The sequence below is a fragment of the Natator depressus genome, chromosome 1 (genome assembly GCF_965152275.1).
Source record: "Natator depressus isolate rNatDep1 chromosome 1, rNatDep2.hap1, whole genome shotgun sequence".
NCBI lineage: Eukaryota > Metazoa > Chordata > Testudines > Cheloniidae > Natator > Natator depressus.
In genome coordinates, this window is record NC_134234.1 from 137163971 (window position 1) to 137180478 (window position 16508).

At 43.2% G+C, this 16508-nt stretch overlaps 1 protein-coding gene across 4 annotated transcripts in view; it reads right to left on the minus strand.

The window, feature by feature from the left end:
• SCML2 (Scm polycomb group protein like 2) overlaps positions 1-16508 on the minus strand; it is a 123690-nt gene that overhangs the window by 59835 nt on the left and 47347 nt on the right. For 3 of the 4 annotated variants that reach the window (XM_074967646.1, XM_074967654.1, XM_074967663.1), the window contains one exon: positions 3250-3484. In XM_074967646.1, coding sequence (XP_074823747.1) covers positions 3250-3484 — 235 coding nt within the window. The remainder of the gene's footprint in view (positions 1-3249; positions 3485-16508) is intronic. The other variant, XM_074967669.1, reaches the window with a different exon arrangement.

Consider the following 16508-nt stretch of genomic DNA (forward strand, 5'->3'; position numbering starts at 1 on the left):
ATTTTTAGGCAAAATTATGCATTTGTGTTGTTGGGGAAAAGGAAAGAAAATGTTCTCTGACTGGTTGGTTTTATAAAATGGCAGCTGTTTAAATTTGCTGAGGGTCTTGGAAAGTCAGAATACAATCCCAGCCAACTATATTCTGCAGGCAACCTTACAGAGTAAAATACTTTACACCACACTAAGTATACTTCACCACAGCATACATGATACGTTATAAGTATAGGAAATGCCATAGTAATGTCAATACCACAGTACAGAATGTGTTTACTTTTGAAAGTGTGGTTGTGGTTTAAAACCAGGTGGGTAAAAAAAATTTTAAAAATCATTTATATTAAACACTTTTTTTAAACAAAAATAAAGCTATTTAGAATTATATTTGAAATTGACAATCTATATTAAAGCCTAAAATTATAATTAAAGTTACCTAATTTAAATATAAAAAATAACATTAAGCAGTACACGCCTGCTGCCAGGTTTTAAAGAGTCTGGTAGAAGTCTAAACTGGTAGAAGATACTGGCTAAGCACCTGGAACCAGAGTCTGTTGAGTGCTAAACCAGTATTTGATAGAAGTAGAGTAGGTCCCTGCAATTCTACCAGAACTTGATGGGACCCAACTACAAGTATCAGTTTGGATTGGGTCAGAAAACAACCTGAACCTCTGAGGCTTGGGTCAGGTCACCTCTGAAGTCTCTCTCTTGCCCAGGAGGTTGGCATAGTGGTGGCTGCGTGCCCCACTCCTCCAGCCACCTCTGCCTTGTGGAATAGTATGCACTGCCAAGTAAGTGTGCTGCACCTCTCACTCCACAGAACACACACAGTGCAGCAGGGGCTGGCAGCCGGCAGGATTGGGGAAAGCAACTGCCACCATCACACCAACCCCATGGGCAGGAGGTGGCAGAGGCGCCGCTAACTCAGGTTTGGAGGGAAAGGTCAGGGTCAGGTTGGAAAATGACAACACTCTTGGGCTCAGATGGGGTGGATTTGGGACTAGTTTGCGTCTGGGCCTGAGCAGACCTTTAATACAAAAAGGGTAACCTAGATTCTATTCTGATTCATGCATTACCACCATCATTATCGTTAAGTGAGCTCTGAATGCAGATCCTGGTGGCAACATATGATTCACAAAGAACACAGCTTCCCTCTCAGCAGCAAGGTTGAGTGAGCCTGAAGGGAAATTATTTTTCCTCATAAAACTAACAAGTGTGATTTGAAAATGACATTGTCAACTCAAGTTTAGTATTTTTAAGTAAAGCCTAAGAAGTCTCTTTTAGTTTTTTAATTTTGCCCCCAGTGATTTTGTGTCACAAACAAACACTTCCACAAAAATACAAGCTTAAGGATGGGCTTATGCATAAGCACAATAGACAATGAGCGCTCTCCTCTACTGCCGGAGAGAAACTGCTCCTGCTACTAATCACCACCCACAGGAGGTTAACAGGAACCACTGCTTTGCTTTTTCTTATATTACACAATAGGCCATGACTACACTAGAAGCATTTTGTGGGAAAAGATACACTGATATACTATACCAGCAGAGCGCTCTTAGTGCGGACACAGCTTATATTGGCCAGCAAAACTGCACTACAGTAGAACCTCAGGTTATGAGCACCTCGGGAATGGAGGTTGTTCGTAACTCTGAAATGTTCATAACTCTGAACAAAACATTGTGGTTGTTCTTTCAAAAGTTTACAACTGAACAATGACTTACTATAGTTTTGAAACTTTGCTGTGCAGAATGCTGCTTCCCCCCACTTTTTTTTTTGTAGTTTAAACACAATACTGCACTGTATTTGCTTTCCCCCTTTTTTGGGGGGGTGGGGGGAGATGTCTCTGCTGCTGCCTGATTGTGTACTTCCGGTTCCAAATGAGGTGTGTGGTTGACTGGTCATTTCGTAATTCTGATGTTCGTAACTCAGGTTCTACCATAGTACAGTTTTTCTGGCCAATATAAGCTGTGTCCACACTAGGAGTGCTCTAAGCTAAACTAGTAAAAGCACAGATTTTCCAGTATACCTTGCATCTACAGTAGGGGCTTTTGCTAGCGCAGCTATGCCAGTCAGCCAGCAAAACACTCTTGAGTTTAGTCCTGTCCAAATATGGGAGGGATTTTTTGGAAAGGAAACTATGGATATCTGAGTGTGCAGGAAGATTATGTGGTGAAGATGACTTCTGGCAAGGGACTGCTGGCTTCTGTAGTGCAGCAATAAAGAGTGTAGTGCTAAGTTATCAGTCTAAAACCAGGAAACACATACTATATTTGCTCCCATTCTCTAATACATACATTTGGAAAATTACTATCACCACATACAGTGGTACAGAAGTGTAAGAGAAAAAGATGTGAAGCAATGTAGGTCCCTCTGTCTCCTTTCTCATCCAAGAGCTAGTCTAGACTAAGAATGAGAAAAGAGTGAATGAAACATGCAGAGTGAGTGAAAGATAGAAAATGCACCCTCACTTCAGTCAGCCGACTCTTAAATTAGATAGGAAGTAGAAGAGAAAAGAAAGCAAAAAACCACAAGCTGTTACTCCTTTGAGTTTTATGGGAAGAGGCATTTAGGACCTTGTCCTGGCAAGAACGTACTTTAAATGCATTTCATTTTGCTTAAAAAAATTTAAACAAACTCCTGTGGAAATCATTTTGAGTTTGTCCGTTTTTTGAATTATTAAAATTTTAAAAAGATCTCTCCCTTTTCTGCAGTGCACCTGATACACCAGAGACCCAAACTCAGGAGCTTCATGCAAGTTGTAAGAAATGTGGCTTTAGGAAGCACTTTGGGACTCTTCTCCACAACTGAAAGTAATGTAGAGCCCCTGGGTACCACAAGGTAATGCCACAGTTCTCTATAAATTATGGGGTGAAGGGGGATAAATTAACTAGACTAACGTAATATTTATGTGTAACCCATCAAGCAGTCACTGAAAAGGCCATTGGGGATCTGTCCCTCCTCGTGATTAGTGGGGGGATTCTGGGAAGAGGGAAACATTTTTGGATAGTAGAACTCATGCTCAAATTCTAAATTTCTCTATCCATTCCTAGACACAGTAATACACAAAGTGGAGTCCAGTTCATTTACTCTCTTTATTAGCTTTTTTACTTAACATTTATCCTTCTTTTGTTAACATTTCACTTGAACCATTATTTCAAGCAGCACTTGCCAAGAAAACAAGATAATACTAACCACAGGAGAGCAGCATCCTGTGGATCACACATACTATGTCATTAGTTCAGAAACATTGTTCCTTACCAAGTGGCGGCTGGAGCATCCCCCCTTTCTTTTCACAGGTCCCAATTGGCTGTATGTCACAAGAATCCACAAGCCTCCAAAAGTCATTTTTGTTGTCACTTCCATCAAGCCGTAACCTTAATCTGGCACCAGTGATTCCAATTACTGTAGCTATACACACTGAGGTAACATTGCGTGGGTCGTGGGCTTCCAGTTTCATACCAACTTTGAAATCATTGCTAGGTGGGATCCTAGACTACAGGAGGGGGGTGGGTGGAGGGAAAAAAGATATTTTTCTTATTTTTGTCTCCCAGCTAGAAACAGATACCATGAAAAGTTTTGCTAAATATACTGGACAGTTATAACCACATAGCTTCCATTCATCAAGACATATAAAATGCTGTTATACTTACCAGTTTATGAACTTTAGTCAGTGAAAAAGGTCCCCCCGCCCCCCTACTGGTAATAGCTCACCTTTCCTGATCACTCTTGTTACAGTCTGTATGGTAACACCCATTGTTTCATGTTCTCTGTGTATATAAAATCTCCCCACTATATTTTCCACTGTATGCATCCGATGAAGTGAGCTGTAGCTCACGAAAGCTTATGCTCTAATAAATTGGTTAGTCTCTAAGGTGCCACAAGTACTCCTTTTCTTTTTACGGATACAGACTAACATGGCTGCTACTCTGAAAAAGGACTAAATCACTACAAATAATTGGCTGGCTTGTATTGCTTTCTAGCAACCCCTGAGCAGGATGCTTGGCTGCCATGTTGCTGGAGACCTCAGAGTCCAAAGCCTCTCTTCCCCAAACAGCAAAATCCTCAGATTTTTAAGGAAGTGTTTAATCAGCCAGTTAGTTTCTGTTGGCTTAATGGCTTTGGAATTCTAGACTAGCACAATGACTCTGCCAGCAGTTGATCTGTTGTTTTTCTTTCCTGTACTGCAGGGTCAGAAGTGAGGAGCAGGTGGAAGGCTCCCTGGCAATTCAGAGAGCAATTGGTGAAGAGTGGCTCACTGAGACGGGTGCCTGGGTTGGTCAGAGGAGGTGGTTGCTGGAGTACTCTTTGGAAACCATGTAGTGCTAGAGCACGAGCAGCTGGAGCACCGACAGCCCTTGCCTAAGAATGGCACAGCTGAGGATCAGTATGCCATGGCACTGCCGGACTCCACAAGAGGGCAATGATTATAGTGATAATGGTGAAACATATTACAATGATCACCTTCTGGCAAAAGAATTACAAGTAATTGTACCCATGATGTTTCAAAAAGGCATTGTGAATTAAACAAAATTTCAATAAAGGCACTTTTAAGAACTAAGGTGGCAACCACTTTAGAGGCTTGGTATTACTTCTACATCAACACGACGAATTCTCAGTAGTCAGAAAGACAAGCATAAATAAGGAGGAGACCAAGGGTCATTTGGTGAAAGTGAGAATACAAGAGGGAAAGAACAATGCAAATTGCCATTAGATCCAGACTAGCTACCTCATGTGATATAATAGCTGAAGACATATTAAGATTTATGGCTTGAGGTACGCTACATTCATAACAAAAAGTAACAGAAAATTAGGTGTTATTTGTATGACAGTAGTGCCTAGAGTAGTGGTTCTCAACCTTTCTAGATTATTGTATCCCTTTCAGGAGTCTGATTTGTCTTGGTATCCCCAAGTTACACCTCATTTAAAAATTACTTGCTTACAAAATCAGACATAAAAATACAGAAGTATTACATCACGCGGTTACTGAAAAATGGTGTACTGTCTCATTTTGACCATATATTTATAAATCAATTTCAATGTAAATATTGCACTTACATTTCCGTATATAGAGCAGTATAAACAAGTCATCGGTATGAAATTTTAGTTTGTACTGACTTCACCAGTGCTTTTTATGTAGACTTTTATAAAACTAGGCAAATATCTAAATGAATTGATGTACCCCCTAGAAGACCTCTGCTTGTCCCCAGGGGGTACGCGTACCTCTGGTTGAGAACCACTGGCCTAGAGAACTCAAGAAAAATCAGGGCACTACTGTACTAGGCACTGTATAAACACAAAGTAAGAGACAGTCCCTCCCTGAAAGAGATTACATCTAGATAAATAAGATAAAGGGTAGAAGAAAGGAAATATCCCCATTGTACAGATGGGAAATGAAAAGAGCGAGAATGTGATTTACCCAAGGTCACACAGGAAGTCTGTGGCAATGCTGAGAACTGAACCTAGATATACTAAGTCCCAGTTCAGTGACTTCCTCTCACAGAGTTGAACACACACACACACACACAGGAAGTGTCAGCCTCTGGATGCAAAGATGTAAGTGCCAAGCTGATTAGCACGCATCAGTTTTTGGACTTAAGACATCTGCATCCTCACTTCGCCTGTTCTGATAATTGGTCTTTGATGCTGGTTCAGTGTTTGGCATACCGTAAATTAGGAAGAAGAGGGGAGAGGAAGATCCTTTCAGAAATTTCTATACCAGGAAGGCAGGGATGATTGATGCATGACAACTGCACAGCACTAAACAGGATTTTTTAACCTAGTAGCAGTCCATTGAAGATCAGGATCAATCAGGTCCAAAGTTGTGAGGGAGAGGGAAGACCAGAGAAACTTGTATTCAACCCACACAAAATATTTATCTATTTAAAATATCTATCTATTTAAAACAGACAGGTGTCAGTCAATGGTAGGAATTGTGTCTGTCCAACCTGACAGGAAAAGTGTGCTGCAAGACTTACTAGGATAACAAATGGGGTTGCATTTCCTGTCCCCTTTGCCTTTCTGAAATTTTAAAAATATTGAAATCTTGGGTTCCTCTTGTTGTGAGTGCAGAAGCACTGTTTGAGACAGACCCCAGATCAACAACAGGAGCCCTGAAGGAGCCATCAGAGCTCTGCACAATAAAAAGACAAGAGATATTCAGTGTGTGGAGCCTAGCATCTGTCACTGTACCATTCAGACAGCAGGCTGTCTGAGAGGGGAGCCCAGGCATATTAAATTTAAAGGGCAATTCAATGTCAGGATATTGCTTGTCAAGCTGTTATTCTCTACAGCCCTGAAAGTCAATTTAAATTGAAAAGTTAGGGTGTTTTTTTTTAAAAAAAAGAGAAACTGGTTTAAATTGCAACATTGGGGGGGAGACATTAAAAAAGATATCATACATAATATTTATTTTTGGCATTATGGTAGCATATCAACCCAACTGAGATCAGGTCTCCATTGCTCTATGTGCTGCACAAACAGATGGTAAGAGACAGTCCCTGCCCCAAACAGCTTTCAATCTACACAGACAGGACAAAGAGTGAGAGAAAGGGATGCAGATTTCAGATAGTTAAAGAATTTAAATAATTATAGAAAATAATAATTCTAAAATAATTTTAATAATTGAGTCTATAGAGAATGGGCTTACAAATACCTTTATCTTGATTTAAAACCTAGTTTATTGGTTTCTCACTTACTTGTTCATTTCAAAGTTAATTAAGTATCTTGTTGGCCTGTACATTAGAAAATTATCTGACTGGCCACTAGGGTATACTATCAGCTCCTCCCCTTGCATTATGCAAAGTGATGACACATTCACAGGCTTTCTGATTCTCATCTACGTGAATTCTATTCTATTGCAAAAAAACGTAGTTAATGCAGAGTTGAAGTTGTTTGTGGTATGTCATCCCCTTGCAGAACACTGAGTTGAGATCTATGTGCAAGATCTGAACCCCAATTTGATTTCCTATCATTGCGTAATCCACCAAACTGCGCTTTGTGCAAAGCTTAGCTATGAGCATGCTAATGTAATGTCAATGGTGATTAAACTTGTCTCCTTCCTTCGATCAAAGTCATCACTGCAACACACAGTTCAAAAGCTTTCTTTCAGAAGCATCTGCCGATTACGATGACCTGTTGATTCATAATGACATCCGCTGGCTGAGCAGAGGGTAAGTACTAAGAAGGCTGTGGGAAATTTGAGTTCACGTGGAAGAATATCTACATAACATTTCAGGGGGAAAAAACAGGTGGAAGAGCTACATGCATTTTTGAGGGATGCCAGAAGCAGGAGCATCCTGGCCTTCCTTGTCAGTTTAACAGGCAATGATTTCAACTTAGAATTACAGGGGCAAAATCACAATGTAGTGGATCTCCACAGCAGTGTCACTTCCTTTGAAAACAAACTAAGTCTCTTCAAAAGTGATTTGGAAACTGGGGAGATGCTGCATTTCCCAACGTTGCTAAGCTGCTGGGACTGCAGGTGTGAATCAGATGGCATCATCTCTGGACAGGCTTCTTCAAAACTTCCAGCAGAGGTTCCAAGAATTTGGAAGTATTAAAGTCAACTTCCTGTTTGTACTGTTTGTAAGGAACCCATTTGTGGTACAAGCAAATGGTACTTAGTGTGATCAAGCAAAAGCATCCTTTCCAGATGTTGAAAAAGCAAAACTACAGCTAGAACTTACTGAATTAGAAGCGGACGAAGTGCTTAAGATGCGACACACTGAAACTACATCTGAAACTTTCTGGACAACCCTTATGCTGGACTCCATGCATCCACACGTAAGGAAGGTGGCATTTCACATTTTGACTATGTTTGGCTCGACGTATGAGTCAGCATTCTCAACAATGAACAACATTAAATCACATAATCGCTCTGTTCTGACTGATAATCATCTGTGCAATTGCCTCCATCTTGCCTTGACTGAACTCACTCCGATCTTCAAGACCCTTGTCCAGCAGAGGACCTGTCACTTTTTCCACTGATGGCGAGTACTATAGTTATACATTATTCACGTCTATTTTATTTTAAATTTGTATTGCTGTATAAAATTACATTTTCAGTAGCGAAACTACAGTTTTCACAAGTATTTCACAGTAATTATTCATGATTCTTTTGCTTAATACACGTGTAGTGGGAGTGTATTTGTTATTGGAAAGACTTGAATCACAGAAGATAAAGAGTTCATGTGTACTAAGTGTTACTTTCTTTCAAACTCTGATAAACCACAAAAGGCTGAAAAGTTTTGAATGTGTTTATCTATATACAGATATGCTTACATTACAACAACTGTATTTGACAAAACTCATTCAAAACTTGAAACAGTTGTCTGAAAGTGTTATGCGAATATTCGCATTTGTTTTACATTTTATCTAAGTACTTTCTCAAAGTCTCAAATTATATCTTTCTTGGAGGTTATTTTTAGGTTATACAGTGGTTTGATTTTATTTTTTATTTAATGCAGTAAAAATATAAGCAATATAGGCGCTGGGTATATTTCACAGTACTGTATGTGTTTGTTGAACAAGGGCACTTTGTGGTGTGAAGAATATTTCTCTGGAGTCTGGACCTTTGCTATATCTTAACCAAGAAGTTTGGACCTTGACAAAAAATAATTGACTACCCTGGTGTACTCCTGGCTCTCTCACAAACTTCTGCGAACTCATGTTCAAGGAATTGCCTAGAATCCACACAATGATAATTCTGGCAGCACACATTTCTTTTCCCTCAGTGGTCAGCGTATCTGTGCTGTCAGCTCCAAACCTCCATACTGTCTGTGACGGGTTCAGTCACAGAAACCCCCTTGGGACTGTCACCTGACATTCTGGAATTACCTCTGAGCCCGTTTTCCACTGCCAGCTTGAGACTCCAGAAACCTGCCTTGTTGAGCCAGACATGCTAGTCTGCCGCAACACAGATCCTGCTCTGGTCCACGCCCCCAAAGCTGCAGACTTTAACCAAAAACTGCTCAGCAAGTCACCTATCTCCAGCACCCAGACACCCAGTTCCCAAAGGGATCCAACCCCCAAATAAATCAGTTTTACTCTGTATAAAGCTTATACAGGGTAAACTCATAAATTGTCCACCCTCTATAATACTGATAGAGAGAGATGCATAGTTGTTTGCTCCCCCAGGTATTAATCACTTACTCTGGGTTAATTAATAAACAAAAAAGTGATTTTATTAAGTATATAAAGTAGGATTTAAGTGGTTTCAAATAATAATAGACAGAACAAAGTAAGTTACCAAGCAAAATAAAACAAAAAGACTCTAGTCTAAGCCTAATACATTTTAGAAATGGAATACAGGTAAATCTCACCCTCAGAGATGTTCGAATAAGCTTCTTTCACAGACTAGACTTAGTCTTAGTCTGGGCCCCTCCTTTCCCCAGTATAGTTCTTGTTAGTTCTAGTTCAGGTGGTAACTAGGGGATTTCTCATGACTGGCAGCCCCCTTTGTCCAGTTCCACCCCCTTTTATGGCTTTGGCAAAACGGGAATCTTTTGTCTCTCTGGGTCCCCACCCCTCCTTCTAAATGGGAAAAGCACCAGGTTTAAGATGGATTCCAGTACCATGTGACATGGTCACATGTCCTATGAGACCCCATTACTCACTGGCTGGCACCCAGGTATACAGGAAGGCTTACAAGTAAACAGAGCCATTTACAACCAATTGTCCGAATTAATGGGAGCCATCAAGATTCTAAACCACCATTAATGGCTCACAGCTTGAATAATTACAATAGGACTTCAGGGTAATACTTCATATTTCTAGCTTCAGATACAAGAATGATACATTCATACAAATAGAATGAACATACTAGTAGATTATAAGCTTTGTAATGGTACCTTACAAGAGACCTTTTGCATGAAGCATATTCCAGTTACATCATATTCACACTTATAAACATATTTCCTTAAACATATAGATTGCAGCATCACACTCTCTTTGGAAACACTACATTAATCTGCCCCAAGATCAGGAAGTAGCCACTTGCCCCCTCCAACTTCTTCTGGGGCTAGTAAAATACAGATTTTCTTAAATAACTAATCCAAGGCTTGCCTAACACCCATCCTCTTCCCTCCCCCCCACCCCCCTCCAACATACACATTCCTCGGTCTCCAGCTCCTCCCCACTCAACATAAAGATTTTGGTTAGACTGGCTGCTTACTGTTCTGCTGTGTTCACAGTATACATCCCCATATAATTAAAAATATATATATGAGAGACAACGTGTAGCAAGCAACAAGAGTTATTAAATCTTTAGTGGACAGGTATGCAAAGGTTCAGACTAGAAACTACAGTTGGCAGTTGATAAGTGGCAATGGCCTCAGCAAATTCCATCAAACTGCAGAGACAAGTACAAAGTAGCTGCCTGGAAACCACTCATATTTTGGTTTTTTTCCCCCATCACTGGTGCATGTACATTGTAATCCTTCCTGACTGCACACCTATGCACATGAAGAAGGTAGCCTATTTCCCCTTGTTTTTTCCTACCCCCCCCCCCGCCTTCTGGTTAAACTTGGATTTATGCTGGAAGTGGCCCACCTTGATTGTCATGCACATTGTGGGGAGAGTGGTCAGTTTGGATGAGCTATTGACAGCAGGAGAGTGAGTTTGTGTGTGTGTGTGTGTGGGGGGGTGTTTAAAAAACCTGGATTTGTGCTGGAAATGGCCCACCTTGATTTTCATGCAAGTTGTAAGGAGAGTGGTCACTTTGGATAGGCTATTACCAGCAGGAGAGTGAGTTTGTGTGTGTATGGGGGTGGGGGGGGGTGAGAAAACCTGTATTTGTGCTGGAAATGGCCCACCTTGATTTTCATGCACGTTGTAAGGAGAGTTTGTGTGTGTGTGGTTTTTGGAGGGGGGTGAGAGAACCTGGATTCCTGCAGGAAATGGCCCACCTTGATTATCATACACATTGTGAAGAGAGTGCTCACTTTGGATGGGCTATTACCAGCAAGAGAGTGAGTTTGTCTGTGGGGGGGCGGAGGGTGAGAAAACCTGGATTTGTGCTGGAAATGGCCCATCTTGATGATCACTTTAGATAAGCTATTACCAGCAGGAGAGTGGGGTGGGAGGAGGTATTGTTTCATGGTCTCTGTGTATATAATAATGTATTCTGCAATTTCCACAGTATGCATCCGATGAAGTGAGCTGTAGCTCACGAAAGCTCATGCTCAAATAAATTGGTTAGTCTCTAAGGTGCCACAAGTACTCCTTTTCTTTTTGCGAATACAGACTAACACGGCTGTTACTCTGAAACCTGTCAACATGTTCTTATTAACTGTTCACAATTTGGGTCCCTCAGAGATTTAGTGAATGCCATGCTCTACCTTACATTAAAAAAAATTGACCAATTTTGACCTGCATCATGTATCAATAGTTTGATCTCTAGCGCTGTGCAAAAACCCACCTGGAAACTTTTTGATTAACTGGCTATTTTTTTCTGGTTTAACAACTGTAGAACTGTTGGCTCAAATGACCTCAAATTTTGATCACTAATCCTACTCTACACTCCCACGAAGTGTAGCAAATTTCAGGAAAATCTGAGCAGCAAGAGGATTTTAGAGCATTTAGAAGCATCGTCCTTTAAACAGGAAGGATTGCGGGATGATGGAGGGAAAGAGCTGCTCTACACACACACCATCTGCAGCAGAGGAGGTTCTGAAAGGTGTGAAGTGGCCCATTCATCTCAATGTGATATTCTCAGCATGAGAACACCCCATTGTGATGAACAGAACCTAAAAGGATAACTCAAATGTGTTAGGTTTCAGAGTAACAGCCGTGTTAGTCTGTATTCGCAAAAAGAAAAGGAGTACTTGTGGCACCTTAGAGACTAACCAATTTATTTGAGCATGAGCTTTCGTGAGCTACAGCTCACTTCATCCGATGAAGTGAGCTGTAGCTCACGAAAGCTCATGCTCAAATAAATTGGTTAGTCTCTAAGGTGCCACAAGTACTCCTTTTCTTTTTTCAAATGTGTTAACTGCTCCATTCATCTCAGTGGGTGTTCCCATGCCCTTTCTGGTGGTTTTAAAGCCTGGGATATGCACAAAGTATGCCTGTTTTCAGCCTCCCACACAAAGGGGCAGAACTTCCAGCCCCCACGTCAGCCAGGATCTGGGGGAGGGGGCCTCAGACACTCATAAAAGAGTGAGTCCCCACCCAAACCTGACTCATGTAAGTGAGGGTGGGAGGAAATCTTGTAGATGGGCATGGGACCCCCAGATCCTGACACATACCAAGGGGGCATAAGAGGGACTCAAACACCCCCAGAGGGGCAAAAGCCCCCCAGATATGGGCACACACACTGAAGGTGTGAATGAGGCTGACAAGTGCCTTTACCCCTATACTCCAAGTCCTCTTGCCACTCACTCCCCACTTCCCAGTATCCCATACCCCCCACCCCCTAACCCCCATGCCTATCGCACCTGAGCCCCCAACTTCTCTCCATTCCCCTACTACCCCATTCCCAGTTAGCGCCCACCCCATATCCCCCTTCTCCTTGCTGCAGCCTCAAACCCCTCCCTCTCATCCTTCCACTTTTTTGCACCCTAATAACTGGCCCCCTCCCAGGATACAGTCACGTCTAATTTTTTCCTTAGCTGCTTTGATTACAATCCCCCCAAAATAGAATTGCCATCCATGACTCACAAATAACAGCCTCCAGCCACTCAGTCCAAAACTCTTTGTCTTAGGTTGGGACTTGTGATTCACTTATCCTTAGTTAAGTTAATTGAAGAGTGAGTTCACAGCCATTAATCTCAACCAGATCCATGATTCATCCAGTCATTATTTCGTCTCAGTTTAACAGTACAAGGCAGCAGAAGGAAACAATTTTTTTTTGTGGGGAGGGTGGGGGGAAGGGAGAAGAACCGTAACTCAGGAGCCTCTTGGTTGAATGACTCCAAATTTGGCTCGCTAACACTATCCTGCACCTGCATACAAGGCAAACCAAATTTCAAAGCAGTCAAAGTTGCTAGTTGCGTTGGTGCCAACTCCGTGGGTTTTCCAGGGTGGAGCACCCATGGGAAGAAAATAATGGGAGCTCAGCACCCACCGGCAGCCCCCCGATCAGATCCCCCTCTTCCCCACAGTGCCTCCCACCCGCCTGCAGGCCCTGCTGATCAGCTCCTCCCCCTCTCCCCAGCGCCTCCAGCCCGCCGGCGATCAGCTGTTCAGCAGCATGCAGGAAACGCTGCGGGGGAGGAGCGGGGGCAGGAAGAAGCAGGATAGGGAACGGAATGGTGCGGGTAGAAGCAGGGCGGGCCCGGAGGCAGAGCCAGGGTCGAGCACCCCCGGGAATTCAGGAAGTCAGCACTTCTGGCTAGTCAGATTTTAGAGCACTTATAAAGGTCAAGCTTTAAAAGCATATAAAATGGTTTCCGTATTGGCACATGTGCACCATAAAAATTTTTCTTAAATATCATTCTAAGTTTGGGTCCCCCAAAGATTTTGAGAGTGCCACATGCATTACCTTGAGCAAAACTCAGATTGAGCCCATCTTGACCCTCATCACATCAAACAGTTTGATCTCCAGCTCTGCACACAAAAAACCCAAAACCTCCACTATCTAGAAACTTTTGAAAAAATGGCTTTTTCAGGGCTTATATCTCCATAAGCCCTGCCTCAAATGACCCAACATTTGAGTCACTAACCATATCCTGTACCCTCCTGAGGTACACCAAATTTCAAAGGAATCTGAGTAGGCATCTCAATTTTAGAAGACTTAGAAAAGTCGACCTTTAAACAGAAATCTTGATGCAACCTCTACTATAGCAGCCTTACCAATCCACTATACACCAATAAAATCAAAATAGACACACACAAAGATCAGACACTAAATTAATGCTGTTAATTATAGTGGAGTGCCACGTGACCACTTGTGTTGTGAGGCCATTTAGATGCACCCACTCCCATAAGTGATGCATCAGTGGTGAGGAGCAACGATGGTGAGCTTTGGGAGAAGGGGATCCCTTTGCAAACGTTGCTTGGGCTCTTCCACCAGTCTAGGGAGTTTTTGACCCTGGTGGGAGGCCACAGGGATTTGTCCAGCCTGTCCCTGTTTGGTCTGCAGAACCACATTTGGAGGCATCACATGTGAAACCTAACACCGTGCTCACTGCCATGTGCCCCAGGAGTTGGAGGCAGAGTCTGGCTGATATTTGCAGGCTGCTTTAAACAGTGTCTATAAGCGTGGCTAAGGACAGGAATCTGTGTTGAGGCAAGAGGGCTCTGGCCTGAAATGAGTCGAGGTCAGCCCCTATGAATTCCATCCGTTGCACTGGAGTGAGGTTGACTTCCGGGTGTTGATCTGTTGGACCAGACCTGTAAACAAGCACATAGTCACTTTGGTTACTCGGTGAGCCTCACAGAGAGATCTGGCTCTGAGTAGGCAATCGTCGAGATAAGGGTAGATCATTATCCCTTGAAAACATAAGTGAGTAGGCACCACCGAGAGAACCTTGGAAAATACTCTTGGGGCCAATGATAGCCTGAAGGGGAGCACTTTGTATTGGTAGTGGTCTTGTCGCAGGGTGAATCTGAGAAATCGTCTAAGAGTCAGTAGGACTGAGATGTGAAAAGGTGTGTCCTGAAGGTCCAGGGCCAAAAACCAGTCTCCCTGTTCCGACATTGGAATGATCATCAATAAAGTAACCATCTTGACTTTTTGCGCCTTGACAAATTTGCTGAGAGCTCTGAGGTCTAGTATGGGTCTCCAGCCTCCCTTCCTCTTTGGTATTAGGAAATAACAAGAGTAGAACCCTCTTCCTTGTAGATGTTGAGGTACTGGTTCTATGGCTCCTAACTGGAGGAGACAATCTACTTCTTGTTGTAGTATACACTCGTGAATGGAAAAGGTGTTGTAGAGGAGGTAGGGAAGTAAAATGGATAGAGTACCCAGTTCACGGTTCAATATTATGCATTCCCAGGCACTGGAGAACACTGCCAATCAGTGGCCAAACGGGTGTGAAGCATTGGTCAGCTGTATCAGTCGGAGAGAATACTCTCGTGGCGCCTTGACCTGCCCATCAAAACTGGTGTTTGGACTAAGAGGGCAAAGATTGCAGGCCAAGTGATTTGCATTTGGGGAATTTCCCATTTTTTCTTTGTGGCTTATAGTGGCATTGAGGTTGATATTGGGACGTATATGGTCTATGCTGGGACTGGGAACTAAATGGTCTCTTTTGTCCCAGCATGCAGCTACCCAACGACCAGAAAGTAGCCCTGGAATCCTTCAGAGTGTGAAGGGAGGCATCTGGGTGGCGGCAGCGGCAGCAAGAGCCCGGCAGCGGTATCCATGGGTGGCTGTACCACAATGATGATCGTGGGGCCATCTGCTTGTATGGGCCTTGTTAGTATTGAGCACCATATGCAGCATGAGAGGAGTACTATGTCGTCTCTTCCTCTGGCTTGCTGTCTGAACTCTTGCTAGAGAGTAGGAGAGTGCAGGGGTCAGCATCGTGTCCATACATGGACAGAAGTGTCCGTGGGAACAATTTTGAGGTCCGCGGTAATTTTTCAAAAAATTGAATGACATAACCCCCCACAATGTCCATCACTAAGTATGGTAATTTTGTCAAGTGTCCGTTGCGCAACGTGGTGGTGCCGACCCCTGGGGGAGTGTGGCATGGCAGTGGTGACAATTCCCATGCCAAGCAAAGACTTGGTGCAGAGGTCCTGGTATCGAGAAGCAGAGACCCCAGTACTTCCGGTATACAGAGGTCACTGGAATGGAAGAATTCTGCCAGTACCGATCGTCCCGGTGTTGGTATGGGGTGGGGTGGGGCGGGGCAGGGATCTTGTCTGTACTGGCCGCTCCGTTGCCGGAGGTGGTGTCAATATTGGTACTGATGATGATTCACGGACTGGTAGTACCTTTATAGCGGAATATTTATTCCTGTCTCTGTCAGTGCTGATGACTCAGTGCCCGTGCCCTTTGGGTCCAGGGACATGTCAACAGTACTAACTGCTGACAGTTTCCGTGGGCTAAGGGTACCAGACCGTGAGGGTCTCGGTGCCGACAGTGCCAAAGATACTGAGTGAGATGGAGATCACTTACAGCTATCTGGAGGCCCCCTTTGGAGACTTCCCACTGTCCTCTTAGATAACTTATGAGGGCATCAGCAGTCTGTTTCTTCGAACCACAGCCATTAGATGTAAAGGGCTGTGGGGAAGACTCATGTCCGCCTGGGGTCTCGCAGCGTAGGTCCTGCGAGGGTCTGAGAGCTGCCTCCATGAAGATGATCTTCTGCCTGAGCTCTCTGTCCTTACAGGAATGTGGCTGGAGTTGCTGACAGAGACCACGCTTTTGCTGGATGTGGCCCTCCCTGAGGCAGCAAATGCTGTGGGAGTGCTTGTCTGCAATCAGAATTGCCTCTTTGTGAGCGAGGCACTTCTTAAAGCCTGCTGCAGGGAAGGGTCCCCAGCAGGGAGAAAAGTAGGAAAATAAAGTTTGTGGATTTTGTTTTTATTTTTTAGTGGATAAAATGAAAGAGTAAAGAACGACTTAC